The sequence below is a fragment of the Rhincodon typus genome, chromosome 10, assembly GCF_021869965.1.
Source record: "Rhincodon typus isolate 14 chromosome 10, sRhiTyp1.1, whole genome shotgun sequence".
NCBI lineage: Eukaryota > Metazoa > Chordata > Chondrichthyes > Orectolobiformes > Rhincodontidae > Rhincodon > Rhincodon typus.
Window position 1 is genome coordinate 20,581,053 of NC_063341.1, and position 15,723 is coordinate 20,596,775.

The window sequence follows — 15,723 nt, forward strand, 5'->3', positions numbered from 1 at the left end:
AATCAGAGTTAAGGGTCACCAGACCTGAAATGTTAACTCTGATTTTTCTTCACAGATGCTGCCAGACCTGCTGAGCTTTTCCAGCAACTTCTGTCTTTGTTCCTAATTGAGAGCTTCTGATTTAAGATAACTGGGAGAAGGATTAGAGGGGACATGATTTTTTTCATTTAGGGAGAGTGGTGTCTGGTTTGATGATGGGGGCAGAAACCCTCAACGCCTTTAAAAGATCTGCACCCGGAGTGCCGTAGCCTGCAAGGCTGTGGGTCAGGTGCTGGAAGGTGGGATTGGAATGGAATACTAGGGTTATCAGCAAACACAATGGGATGAATTACCTCTTTTTATGCCACGAGTTTTCTATGGTTTCTACGGCATGTGATCGGAATGCTTTAACAAAATGTCAGGACCAATTAGCTGAATGGCCACTTCTAAAATAGTGTACTGTTTTATGATTTAACATATAAAACTAGAGACCAAGCTGTGCATGCACCGTGTTAGATACAATACACCTCTGTTCAGATTGCAATAAGACCAGTTCTACAGTGCTGTACATAAACAAGCCTTTTATTATGCATGCCTGGAATGGTGATTCTTGTATTTCAGAATAATTACTTGTGATTAAAGATTGCAGAAACAGAATTTGTTCAAATGCTCCTCAATTATCTATGACAAGTAGATTCGAAAACAGTGGAGGCTGGGGCAGAGAATTTATTCAAAAAGTTGACAGGGTGCTGAGAGTTATGACGGGCGGACAAGAAAGTGGAACGGAGACCACAACCAGATTAGCATAATCTCATTAAATGGCACAGCAGGCTCAAAGAGCTGAATCCCGAGTCTGACATTCCTAAATTATCTTCATACTTTCCAACTGTAGCAACACCTTTTAATTCTTTGCTTAATGCTCTGTATTCAGTCATGTCCCTATCACTATATAACTAACATGTTGCCTTTAACTCTTATGGCCACCAGACTTCACCAAGTGTTTTACAGCAACTAAACGACTTCTGGAGTGGAGTCACAAGTATAATGTAGGAAACATGGCAACTAAACTGCACACTGCAAACTTCTTCAAACAAGAAGTTTGTAGCAAACGTGATAATGATCAATTTATTGAACGAATGCTAACTATTGGCCAGGGCAGAAGGGCTAACTCCTCTGCTCTTGTTCAAATTCAGGATATGGGATCCTCTATGTCCATTTTAAAGATAGCACCTCTGACAATGCAGGACTCCCCAGAAATGGAGTCTCAAACCAGATCTCTGGACTTGAACCCACAACCTTCTGATTCCAAGGTAAGAGTGCTAACAAAGAATAATGACTGACAGGGTGAACATGTGCTTCTAAAATACAGGTGTCACATGAAAAACCTGCCTCTTAAGCAATGCAGAAGATTGCAACAAGATGAATAACATGCATTGTGCATTTTTACCCCTCCATTGCTGGCTCAAACCAAAGAGAAGGACAGATTTCTCTTTGTAAAGACTTTGGGGACTTGTCTTGAAATTTATTTTCTCCACCTTTGAAAAGAATTCATCCACTTTCCCACTTTCCAACTTTCACAAACACTATTGAGATGAAGAACTCATTGTGCAGGGATTAAAGTCATGAATCACTCCCTAGAACAGTACATTAGCTCACTGGAATTGCTCAGTTAAAATTTCCAGTCAACAGAAATGCACCATTCCTAACAGTGCTTATGGAGAGATTAAAGTGGATATCACACATTCTATTCAATTCACTAATGTGACCATGTCATGAAAGTACCACACACAAAACACCTCAGTATAGTTGTTACTTTATTGGCCAGTCAGAAGACAATATATATTCAAAACAATTTATAACTTCATCAGATGTTCAGCACTTTCCACAAAATATTGAAAAGCATTCTCCTCTATAACATTTAATGGTTGAACAAAATAAAGCAGTGGGAATTGGCCTATGCAAATAGTTACAAGACTTACAAGAAGAATTCTACCCCTCCAAACCTTCATTGCCCTTTACCTTTACGTTGTACGCATACTTGAATTGCATTGGCACACCTCAAAAAAATACAACTGCACTTTCTGGGTCGCATATAGTTGGATTATGCCCGAAGGCTGAGAAATGTATCGTATTTTACCTATACTAGTGGGTATAACATTATGATTTCCAGCAACATTTGTAGCTGATGCGCATTTCCGTTATTCTGATGCTGTGCTGAAATAGCTTCTCAGATTGAAACCAGTTCTAAATTTGTTTTGTTTATAGAGGTGTATAGAATGTTGATTTTTCACAGAATAAAAGCCTAGCTTTAGGGAGTTTGCCAAAAGCACTTACTCTGTAACATTACAACTGGAAATTGTAAATTTAACAATTTTATTTAAGACCCATGTTAGACATAAATATATACTTTAGACAATATATTCAAAATGCTGTTATAAATGTACAAGGACTACAATTAACATAAATCTCTGAAAGTACACTCATACAGTTATTGCTTTTATAAAACACATGCAATTGTAGTGATAGCAGAATTATGAACTAGGGTATGGCATTCTTGTGTATACAACCATGCTGTTTTAGGCAGTAGGTCTAAAGTGGAAACCCTTTGTCAATGGGATTTTTCCGGAGCCTTAATTTACAGTATTTTAATTATATTACTTTAGAAACTGTGCACTGATCATTTGTGAATTCTATTGATCAAAATATTTAGGTAAATAAGGTTAACCATACAAAACCTTGTTTTTCATATTAGCTGAAATCTATACAAGTGGATGATTTAATTCAAACATTTCACTTTCATTTGTTCAGCTTCTGCAGATCATCTAGTAGTCTTGTGGGTGTAAGAATGTGAGTTGACCCTGCGGAATAAATCCATATGTTAATTTGGCAATTTGCAACTGCATCAGAGACATTATCCATGTGCACTTTGGCTTGAAACTTAATTATACTTCACCCAAAGCCTGATTAGTTTCTCATGCTTGCATAAATATTCACCAAGTGCTTCCTTTAAAACTTTAGCTAGATCACACAGGATCAAACACAAAAGCTAAAATCTTAGCTAACACAGTTTGGAGCTGGTCGAACACAGCAGGCCAGGCAGCATCAGAGGAGCAGGAAAGTTGACATTTCGGGTTGGGAACCTTCTTCAGAAGAAACGAAACTCCAAATGGTGTTATCTCTGACTCCAGCATCTGCAGTTCTTCCTAACGAGCTAAAATCTTACTCTCACCATTAAAGCCTCAATACACAAAAAGTAAAATTGTTAACAAAGAGATTTTAGAAGTACTTACCAACAATCACTTCACAATGCTTAATACTACTCTGAGAAACTTCATACGCACAGCGCATCTCCGAGTAAGTGACACCTCCTATTATGAAAATAATTAGTTTGACACTTCTACGTTCATCTTGAAGATTGCTTTTGTTCCCCTGACGAGCACTAAACAGGAAAGGCACAATTAGTTAATGTCTGGTCCATGATTATGGGAGTTCTTTTCTTATAACCTAATAGGTGCAAATAAACTTCCTGATTTCTTCAGATATTTCATGCAGGAGAAATTGCATGGATATGGAGAAAGAATGGGGCAGTGGAACAAACTAGATTTCTCTTTGAAAGAGCTGGTGCTAGCTGCAGGGGCCAAGACAGCCTCTTTCACTGATCATGGTTCTGAAGTATTATGTTCTAAATGCAAACTTCTTGTAATTATAGTCTACCTGCTAAGGTCTATCAAATCAAGAATATACATTAACCTTGTAAGAAGAAAGACATCTTTCGGGATATTTTCCTTAGAAAAGTATTACAAAAACGGGAAATTCAAAATCAGGAAATCAGAGACGCCAAAGTAAAAGATGCACTTTACTAAGAGGCTCCATGACCAATTCCCTACACATGAACTCAACAGTGGACCCTTGAAACACTTCCACCTCTGCCCATTACATCAATGGGTACATTCTGTCAAAGACGATCACAACAGCAACAGTCCATCAGAAATATCAAGAATTTTATTTTAACAACTAATTAGAAATCTTCCATTTCTGAATCGTACAACTTTACATTTTACCCCAAAAATTTCCATTCAAGGTTCTTTGACAAAATACTAATTGTCCTTTCATTATAAAAAAACAAAAAAAAAAAATCATCAAAACCACTATCTACTGCTACGGTAAAATAGGCTAACCACTGAATTCCTTCAGGTACAACTGAAACGATCTAATCAAAAGATGGGACACAAAGTGTTTCATAATATTTACTTTGTATTAAATTGGTCAGTAAAAGGTTAAAGTCTACACTGAAAATATTCGATACATGTATATTTAACAAATTGGTCCTTTTCAAATGTTAATTTTATTAAAGTTGCAGATAAAGATTCATAACAGCTTAATTGTTAAAAAAAATTTATACCTTACAGCTCCAGAGCCATTCCAAGCTGAACTACAGCCTGAGCAATGAGGCCATTCCACGGAATTAAGTTTGTTTAAAATGGAATCCTGTACAAAAAAAAAACACACACCCATTTATAAATTGCGATGGTTCAATGCTCTTAGGTAGCAAATAGACAGTAGAACATGCAGACAAAGCAACAAGAAAGGCTAGAACACTGATTAGGGCTACTGTTTCAAATACAACTGTGCAACTGTACCTTGAATTCTAACTGACAACAAGGAAGACGACTCAGTAGTCCCTGCAATGCCAGTTAGTTAACCAGGGCAACTCTTAATCTCATTTTAATCTCTGTTCCTTTGCCTTTCTCTTTCTCCTTTTAAAACCTTTGCCTCCTTAAAAAAAACTAATCGCAAACACTGCAATGTATTCAGGATCTGTGATCTACTGGTAGTGCATTCCACATTTTCACAAATGTTTGTTTGATATTTCTTGTATTCAATTGTTGAGCGGTTGAGGACTCTGAGTCTGTACTCGACGGAGTTTAGAAGGATGAGGGGGGATCTCATTGAAACTTACAGAATACCGAGAGGCCTCGATAGACTGGATGTGGAGAACGTTCCCATTAGGAGAGACTAGGACCGGAGGGCACAGCCTCAGAATGAAGAGCTACTGAACGGAGATGAGGAGGAATTTCTTCAGCTAAAAGTTGGCGAATTTGTGGAACTCACAGCCTCGCAGCCTTCTGTGGCAAATTTATTGAGTGTGATTAAGACATGGGTAGATAGGTTCTTGATTAGTAAGGGGATCGGAGAAGGCAGGAGGATGGGATTTGAGAAATATACCAGCCATGATGAATAGCAGAGCAGATTTGATGGGCCAAATGGCCTAATTCTGTTCCTATTCCTTATGATCTTATTTTATTCTGGATTGGCTTTTAACCAGCTTTGTTCTCTGTATCAAGTTGCACACGCCCTTGCTCTAGATCCCCCAGTTGGGAGACTTATCTGGTTGGTCAATCTTCTCATTATTTCAAACTTTACAGATTCCCAAGAGAATAAAAGCTGATGGGCAATTTCTCCAACTCAATCCTCATGGAATCAACTCTCTAAACCTTCATGTTAATTCTGCTGATAGGTAAATTCTTATTCTGGGCCTACTTAGATCAGTCTAGAATCTGCAGTCTAAACATTCTGCAGGTGATTGCAAAACCTCATCCATGGTGTTTGTTTCACTTTCCCGAAACTCAGATAACCCGCAACAAAATAGATACTTGGTTCCTTCCTTAATTTGCATTTTTATAGCACCTGATCACATTGCATCCTAAAGTGTTTAATATGCTTCAAACAGCACATTGACCAGTACAAAAGCCACTTTGCATGTATCAACAATGAGAAAACAACAAATGAGAAGAATGAATCAGTCTTGGTTTGCTGGCTCAGGGAAAAACCTTGTTGTCCCAGGCAACTTTCTGCACTTTGTCAAATAGTGGAATACAGTTAACATCCACTCAGACAGGGAAGAGGACTGTGATTTAATTAAAGGATAGCACCATTTTCATAATGCAAGGCTCCTCCAGTTCTGAACAGGGGACTGGTGTGAAGATCCAACCCCACCCAATCCACTCACTGTGAAAGAAAACAGGAAAGCAAACAAAATTGCACTTACACTATACAAGTAAATAGTATACTACAAGTGGTATGGTAAATCCTCAAATATTCAGTACCTCTCATACATTATTGCTCAAATACATTACATTGACAAAATGGTATAGCTGGAATTCTGAATGGGCAAATCAATGAAAATGTATAAATGTTAAACAGAGCAGTTTAGAGAGATTGATTCAAATATACTCCTTTTTAGTGTGTACACCACCTCAATGCTTAATGACAATATCAGAAATGGATCGAACCCTTTTAGAAACTTCATTCAATGTAAATGTCATTTGAGGCCAAATTACATCATGCATCGAGGGTATCAATTTTATTTCCTGGAAATATTTTTCCCAAATTGCAACCAACAGATTAAATTGATATAAATTTCAGATTGAGTCAACAGTTAGTACTGTTCTAAGATTAAGTGGTATAAATTTCAAGGTGCTAAATTACTTAGTCATATTTTTAACCATTCACTCATCATTTTGGAAGCGCTCAGCAAATGTGGTCACTTTCAATTGTCAAAATAAGTTTATTAAACTAATTGTATGAAGTTTCTTGATTTTTGAAAAAAAAATGTTAAAATGTGTGGCTCGGTTCCTTGCTCCAAAAGATAAAAGAATTGCAGATAGAAAGATAGTAAAGAGGAGGAGTAGGTCATTCAGCCCTTCAAGCCTGCTCCACCATTCAATACGATCGTGGCTCATCATCCAACTCAGTACACTGTTCCCCCTTTCTCCCCATACCCTTGATTCCTTCATCACCAAGAACTATATCTAACTCCTCCTTCAAAATATTCAATGTTTTGGCCTCACCCTGATATTAGGAATTTTATACTCTGGTTTGTTGAAGGTTCATGAACTTCTTTCAGATCATTAGCCCTAACTGCACTCAACCTCCTATTCAATGGGGTAACAGTCAACCTATTGCTCTGAAGTTGGTAGGATTTTCAGAATATCCAAAATTCCAAACAGCCTCAATTCAAACTAAGTTCTGACAAATATGAACTCTCTAATCCCTGAGGTGTTCCCAAGTCTCCCAATTAAGCTGTTTCAAGCCATGTTTGGTCCTCCTTAATAATTCTTTACTTAAAGTCTACTGCTAGATTTTAATATTCCACGCCATTTCTCCATCTCTCCCCTGAGAAGACAGTTTGGAGATGAAGCAAGCTGTTTGATCAGGCAAGAAGGTTGAAAGTGGAGATTTCCCTCATTCTCAACTCCTCCCATGTAAGGGTTATTTAAAAGGACCTCAACTTGCTACATGAATAACGAACCCCGAATCCAGGGATGCTTCTAGCTAACAGATTTGTCCATAGTATACTGATAGGGAGGAGGTCCCTTGCACAGTGCCCAAGCAAGGGACCTGGTATCAGGAAAGGAGGCCCTTTGTGGAAAGGCACTCTCCTGGCCTGGCTGCTGAACCTCTACCTGCAAGCCCCACTTACTGGTGCACCCACTATTCCTATAATTTAGCTCCCTCCAGAGATCCCGTATCAATCTAAATGCAATACCAGCAGTGTTCACCTACTCCTAGTGGCACAGTCAGTATTAGACCAGCAGCTGCCCTACTTTGGGATTCATTCAACTGGGAGCAGGCTACTGCCCAGGCAAGCACCAGATTTCCTCTGACATGGTGATGCCTGGTTTTGTAGCCAGATGTAAATGCCACCACAAACATTAAACCCTATCCCTTTTCTCTATCAGTTTGGGGTTCTTGGATAAAGCCTGTTGCTTCTTTCTGTAATTTGATCCTGCCTCTGTTTTATTAATTCACATAATTAAGGCAAACAAGATAAATCAGATACAATATTGCTTCCTCTGTTGAAAGAAATCAGGAAAGCAGTCTGTTGTTGTTGTTGACCCAAAATTTAAAGACTATGTATAAGGGGAAATGGGAAGAAAGAAAAAGTTAAAAAAACATCAATTCATATTGTCACTTTAATGAAATCTCAAGGTAGTGCAAAACTAAATATGACAATAAGCCACTACAGAGACGCAAGGTCAGCTGAAGCAAAGCTTGGTCAAACAATAGGTTTTAAAAGGAGTGTCTCAAAGCAAGTGCAGGAAGAGGGAAGAGAGGTATAGTTACTGTGTTCCAGAGCTCAGGGATTCAGATTCAATTCCAGCCTTGGGTGACTGTGTGGAGTTTGCACATTCTTCCTGTAACTGCACGGGTTTCCTCCAGGTGCTCCAGTTTCCTCCCATAGTCCAAAGATGCGTAGGTTAGGTGGATTGAATAGGATAGGATAGAATAGAATAGAATAGAATATCCTTTATTGTTACTTGTACTCCAGTACAGAAGTACAGTGAAAAGTTTTTACAATGGCTGCCTTTTAATGGTGCCATCTTAGGTTCAAGTCCCTGGATACAAATCTTACAGAGTTAAAAAAAAATGTTACTATACAAGAAGATTGAAAGGTAAGGATTTACATTATAGTCTGGTTAAGAGTACCAAACAGCAACAGTTCAGCATGTGGCACCAGGCCTGGGTCCAACAACTGTCCCACATCACACCAGCCTCCAGTCCACTCCTCACCGGCACTCGGCAGCAACAAGGTAAGTCGCACTTTACCAGGATTCGCCTCCCTCACTCTGGGACTTGGCATTCCCCACATGGTGTTCCGGGGTTCACAGCCCACGTGCTGTACTGGCTCAATCCCCGCACTGCTCCAGGCCGTGCAGCTTCATGTGGTGTTCCAGCTCGTTTCCCAAGGCTCACATACTCCAGGACTCGCTGCTCCAGGGACTTGCTGGGGGTGTCTCCAGGCTTTCATCACAAATGAAGCAAAATGGCTGCTGTGTCAACGGCGATGTATCATTATTCCTCAAAGCAGTTGTGAATTATGCTGAAATTTCTTGTGGTGTTTGTCCAGTTTCTAGTTCCCTTTGAATTCTTACACCTTTAGAAAAGGTCCATTGTGCTGTCCACAATTGAATTCTAAATGCCTCCAATTCCGATCGAAACCGAGATAACACTCCAGCAGACCTGCGGTTCAAAACAGCAGTCACATCTTGGACCCATGTGTGGAAATGGTTTGGCCATGCTTATTTGCCCCATAGTGTCCAGGGATGTGCAGGCTAGACGAATTAGCCATGGGAAATGCAGGGTTACAGGGAAAGAGTTGGGGAGGTTGGTCTGGGTGGGATGCTCTTTGGGAGGGGCAGTGTGGACTCAAAGGGCCAAATGGCCTGCTTCCACACCTGTAAGGATTTTTTGATTCTATGAATGTGGGGCTGGAGAAGACTACAGAGACAAGTAAGGATGAGGCCACGGAAGGAGTTTAAAACAAGGCTGAGGTTTTTAAAATGAAGATACTGCTTGACACGACAGCCAATGCAGGTCAGAATGTACAGGCATAAAGAATGGAAAAACGAAAAGAGAATGCGTTAATGCAAAACTATTAAAAATATTATTGATTTGTGTTATAATTAGAGAGTTTCAAATTAGAACAACACACAATTGAAGTAAATGTAACTGGGAGCTGCTTGACTATATTCCAGGAACTATTTGTAATAACAGTGTTTGCAACTAAATCCTATCGTTATCCATATGAACAAACATTTTTTTTATATATTCTAATGACTTCAAGGCTACAAAACACATCAATGCATTCAAATAAGGAGAAGTATTGTGTATTTATACTTCGGATAATGTTACCTCCATGACATCTTTAATGAATGGGGTCCATCTGGAAAGCTGGTAGCTCTCTACATCACTGCGATCCTTCCGAGAAAGTTTACGGTGCTGACCATCAGCCTTGCAAAGGCATGCATTAGAAGGGAAACATTTTAAGCAAACGTTAACAATACGGTTTTCATTAAAACCATTTTCAGACACAATTAGGTTCACTTTTTTCAGTTAAATAAGTTATTAACCCTTCTGCGCAAAAGGGAAAAGAGAAAGTCAACGAGACAGTGAAATGCATCTGTCAGTTTAAATTTACCAATCAACACATTTCCTCCAAGATGCGGAAACAGCTCCCATGGTTTTTTTAAAAATTCACTTGTGTTTCACTTCCAGTGTGAAGTCCAACCAAAACCAAATGTAAAATTACAAAGTCATTTAATAACTACCCTGATTGTTTAACTTACAGAGAAAATGGGTACATCAAGAAATTTCCAATTTTCAATGATATCACAGTACTCCATAACCTTGCCATGCTGGATAAGCTTTCTAAGATTCTCTTCTGTAGTACCTTTAACAGAAAGTGAAAGCAAAATAGCAGTGATCATCCCATCAAGTTTGTTTTACAAACACATGACCTATGTCACACAAACACTTTTTTCAAACTTCCAACAGTGCGATACACTTGAATATGTTTTTGAGAAGATTTATAGTTCGGGTTGTGGATGAGGTTGGAGACTTGCTCGCCGAGCCGGTGGGTTTGGTTGCAGACATTTCGTCACCCGCTGGATAACAACTTACCTAGGTAAGACCCCTAAGTGTCAGGGTAGCCCACAAACCAACAACCACCCTACAACGGTTATTGACGAACGTAAATGACTCCATACCTACACCCCATTAAACTAACGTGATATACAAAATACCATGCAAGGACTGTTAGAAACATTACAATCGGCCAAACTGGAAGAAAACTGGCAATAAGAATACACGAACACCAACTAGCCACCAAGAGACACGATCAATTCTCATTGGTCTCAATATACACGGGCAAAGAAGGACATGAATTTGACTCTGACAACATATCCATAATAGCACAAGCCAAACAGAGACATGCCAGGGAATTCCTGGAGCTTCAACCGGAACTCCATCAACAAACACATTGAAATGGACCCGATATACAAACCAGTGAAAAACAGAACCGGAAGTGATGCCAACCACCCCAGCAAACCGAGGCAGATAAATAACAAGTGGGACAGAACACTGACGCTCCACCGGAGGTGCACTGACAATGTTACCTAGCAGGGTGAAGAAATGTCTGCAATCAAACACACTCGAATATGCCTGGTAAGCCATTCAGGCAGTCTTAGTATGTGCCTGGCTATAAAGTTAGATAGATATAGAAGCAATATATTTCACAGAAGGGGGAGTCAGGAATGGGCAAGAATAAATTTTCCAACTTCATACAAGTATTCCTCATGCTTATTTTGCAGAAACTAAGTTATTTCAGGCCTATAGTTAATGCACCAGGAATATCACTGTGTGGGAACAGAGTATAATGAGGCCAAAGTGCAATGAGGTACAAGTGCTAACTTGGGAACTGGGTGTAGCCTCCAGACGCTGGCGTGTGTTCAAGGCTTTAATTAAGAGAACAGATAAAACAAAACCTCGCTAGTTTTCTAAGATTATATCCATCAAAACACAGACATTAGTTGGAGCCAGTACTGGGGGAGATACACGTATTGAATTAAATTTATAGTTTAACTTGTTAAACTACTTTGATGTAAGTACAGACAACAGTTGAGTGACATTTCTAAAACAGAAACACAATAAGTTAAAGTAAATACAATAAAGCTGACAGGGCAGGTGATCTATTGCAGCTGCAGCTGGGAAGTACCCGCATAATCTACGTCAACGACATCGGCAATAAATGTCTCCAGGATCTTGGAACTGAGGAACTGGAGTCTAATGTTTAGATAATCAGGGAGGGGGAAGATTTACTTGGGCTCCTTATTCCTGAAGACAGTCACAGCCCTTAGACTAGGTACTTCAGATTTGGTCCAATGGTTAGGACACAGGAGGGCATGACTGCAAGTGAGGCTGACACAGAAATCCAGAAGGCAGCAGTAAAGGAGCCTAATCCTTCAGAATTGTTCAGCAGGTTCAACCTGCGTGCGTGAAAGCAAGCTAGGGCAACAAGGAGGAAGGGCAAACATACCAGAACACTCGTGCAGGGAGCCAGTCAAATGCAGAGAGCAAACTAGAAAAGTAGTGGTAGTGGGGGACAGCACAGTCATGTGGATAGATACTGAACTCTGAAGGCTGCATTGCCTGCCCAGTGCCAGGACAGAGGGCATGGCTTCATGGTTGGAACTTGGAAGTGCAAGGGCAAAAGGTCTGGTTGTGCTGGTCCATGCCCTTACAAACAATGTCGATAGGGTGGCATGGTGGCTGAGCGGTTAGCACTGCTGGCTCACAGCGCCAGGGGCCCGGGTTCGATTCTACCCTCAGGCGACTGTCTGAGTGGTGTTTGCATATTCTCCCCGTGTCTGCGTGGGTTTCCTCCGGGTGCTCCAGTTTCCTCCCACAGTCCAAAGATGTGCAGGCTAGGTGGATTGGCCCATGCCAAATTGCCCTGTAGCGTTCAGGGATGTGCAGTTAGCTGGGATGCTCTGTGGGTTTGTGTGGATTTGTTAGGCCGAAGGGCCTGTTTCCACACTGTAGGGATTGCATGAATAATTCTATGAAAAAGAACCAAGAAGGAGCATCAGCTGAAGGACTATGAGCAACTAGCGCCTAAATAATAAACCTGAACCACAAAGGTAATAACCTCACAATTACAATCTGAGCCTTCAGCAAATTTGCATAGGCTGAATAAAATTAGAGAGAGTTGAATGCAAGGCACAAAGATTGGTGTGGGGGAAAAAATGGGTTTTGATTCACGGCTTACTAACCCCACTTCTGGAGAAAAGGGGAGTTCATCTGTTAGGGGACTGTGACTGCATTCACCTGAACTACATTGAGACAAGTGCAGGCAAGGAGGGCAAACAAAGGTAGTCTTGGAAGGTTAAAGGAGAAAAGTCAAGGCAATAGTTCAGGGTAGCAGAGTGATACAGGAAAGGACAAACATGAGAGAGCACGAGCAAATAAGATCAGAGTAGGGAAAAAGGGTGAAAAAGCAATTAAAGGTTCTTTATCAGAATATACACTGCATTTGTTACAAGATCGATGAATTGTTTGAACAAATAGAAATAAATGTGCATGATATGATAGCCATTGTAAAGACACTGTTGCAAAGTGACTGAATATGCATGGTTACTGGACATTACTGAAAGGACAAGAAAACAGCTAAGGAGCTGGAGTGGCTTTTCTAATAAAGAATGTGCTCATTAGTGAGCAATAACCTTGGTTCAGGGGATCAAAATGTAAAACCAGTTCAGTGGAGACAAAAAAAAAGCAAAGGAAAGAAGTCATTGATGGATTATAAGGCCCTGCCAGTAGCTACACCGTAAGACAGTACAAATCAAGAAATAATGCAATAATTGTGGGAAAGTCTAATTTTCAACTAAACTTAATTCATCAAAAATTGGCAGAAATAGCCTGGATGAGGAGTTAAATAAAGGTGTATTCGAGGTAATTTTTCAAAACAACACATTCAGGAACCAGCTTAATATGGACCCGGTAATGTGTACATAGACAAGATTAATTAATGACCTCATAGCAGTACATGGTCTAGGTAACAGCAACCATAACATGATAGAATTTTACATTCAGTTCCAGATGGAGAAATTTTTGTCTGAAATTATTATATTAAAATTAAATAAAGGCAATGACAAGGGGACAAAGACAGTTGGCTCAAGTTAAATGGGAAGATCAGTTAAAAGGTAAGACAGTAGGAGGAGGAGTAACATACATTTAAGGAGCAATTTCATAACTTTCAACAATGTATTCTGCTGAGAAAGAAAGATGCAATGAGAAAGATCTTTCATCTAGGCTTAACTAAAGTCGTCGATGCTGGTTCAAAATTGAAAGTAAAATTCTGCAAACGTTATTGGAGCCTGAGAGTTTTAGGAATTTTTTTTTAGAAAGATGGGAAGTATGACTGTAGAAAAAGATGAAATTGGACTATGAGTGAAAACAATTTAGAAATACAAACATAGATTAGAAGACCTTTGACAAATAGGAAGGAAACCTAGCTAAAGCAAGTGTTTGTGTATTAAAGGTTTGGACTGGAAAATTAATAAAACAAGGAAATGGTTGAAGCTTTGAACAAGTTTTTTTTTGCAAAACTGTTTCCATGTTGGCACAGAAAGGATTCCAAGAGTAACAGAAAATCAAGAGGCACAAAGGGAGGAAGGAACTTAAAATCATGATCAATAACAAAAAAGTACCATGAAAACTAATGGGACTAAAGGCTATCAAGTCCCCTGGACCTGATGGCCTGCACTTTTAGGTCTGAAAGGAAGTGTGTGCACATAGAATGGATACATTGGCTCAAATTTTCCACAATTTCCCATATTCTGGAGAAGCCCTAATTGATTGAAAACCACAAATGCTTAAATTCACTATTTAAGAAAGAAGGGCGATAGAAAGCAGGAAATGTACAAAGATGCAACAAGTAGAATGAATAAAAAGTGGAATCAGTAGATGCCAGTGTATCTTCCCATTCCACTTTAGCAAAGCCTGCTTTCACACCCTTGTCATTGCCTTTAAGACAGTAGTTTCAAACACAAATTTCTCACCCTCAAACTGAATGTGAAATTATATGTTATGGACCCTTTTACCTAGAGGATGCTTTAATATGGGGTCATTAATTAGTCTTACATCTGTCATTGTGAAAATGCCAGTATCTATTATTTAAGTGGTAATAGCAGGGCATTTAGAAATCATAATACAATCAATCAATCATACTGAGTCATCGTAGCTATCAGAAATCTCATGAGACAAAGTTATCAAAATTTGATCAGCACAAGTTGCTGGGGTCGATTGGCTAACAAGCGGCAATGACCAAAAGCTACATAAACTTGGGTTGTTTTCTTTGGAGCAGAGAAGGTTGAGAGGGGAACCTGATAGAAGTGTATCAGATTATATGGGGCATGTACAGGGTGAACAGAAAGAGCTGTTCCCCTTAATCATTTAAAGTGAAATGTAGGAGGTTTAGGGGATTTAAGAAAAAACTTTTTCTACCCAGAGGGTGGTAGGGATCTGGAATGCACTGCTTGGGAGGGTAGTTGAGGCAGGAAACCTCACAACCTTTAAAAAGTACTTGGATGAACACTTAAGTGTCATAATATTCAAGGTTAAGGGCCTAGAGCAGGGAAGTGGGACCAGTACAGATAGTATAATAGCTTTGGTGATACAAACATGACGAATCAATGGGCCTCTTCTGTAATACTATATGATTCCATGATTCAGAGACTACAGATTCAAGATTAATGGGTTATTTTCAGGTCAGCAAAGTGTAACTAATGGAGTGCTGTTGAGATCAGTGTTGGAGCTTTATTTATAATGATTCGGCTGAAGGTATAGACTGTATTGTAAACAAATTTATTGATGATACAAAAATAGGTAAGAAAGCTAAAGTTGTAAGGATACAAAGAATCTGTAAAAGGGATAAAAACAGGTTAAGTGAGTGGGCAAAAAATGAGCATGATGTGGGAAAATATGATGTCCCTTTGGCAGAAAGAACTGAAATGTAGCATATTATTTAAATGGACAGAGACTGCAGAATGCTGCAATATAGAAGGATCCGGGTGGGTGCCATTCTACAGGAATCACAAGAAGTCAGAATCCAAGTACAGCAAGTGACTAGGAAGCCAAATGGATGTCAGCCTTTATTGTGAGAGGGATACAGCGCAAGAGTAAACAAGTGTAAACAAACTAGTGGAATGCATTGCCGGAGAGGGTAGTGGAGTCAGCCTCATTAGGGGCATGTAAGTGGCTATTAAATAGGCATATGGATGATAGTATAAGGTAGGAGTGGAGGTTAGATAGACCTTAGGATTAGGGTAAAAGTTTGACACAACATCGTGGGCCGAAGGGCCTGTACTGTGCTGTACTGTTCTATGTTCTAAGTCTTGCTAC

The 15,723-nt window shown here is 39.6% G+C and overlaps 1 protein-coding gene across 1 annotated transcript in view; it reads right to left on the minus strand.

Moving 5' to 3' along the window:
- Window positions 1–1,775: 1,775 nt before the first annotated feature.
- The window catches only part of stxbp3 (syntaxin binding protein 3), a 54,640-nt gene continuing 40,692 nt past the window's right edge, over window positions 1,776–15,723 (minus strand). The window contains exons 15-19 of the mRNA XM_020529594.2: window positions 10,110–10,213; window positions 9,676–9,774; window positions 4,382–4,467; window positions 3,270–3,418; window positions 1,776–2,837 (exon numbers count right to left, since the gene is read on the minus strand). Of these exons, the coding sequence (XP_020385183.1) occupies window positions 2,776–2,837; window positions 3,270–3,418; window positions 4,382–4,467; window positions 9,676–9,774; window positions 10,110–10,213 (500 nt within the window). The 3' untranslated portion in view covers window positions 1,776–2,775. The remainder of the gene's footprint in view (window positions 2,838–3,269; window positions 3,419–4,381; window positions 4,468–9,675; window positions 9,775–10,109; window positions 10,214–15,723) is intronic.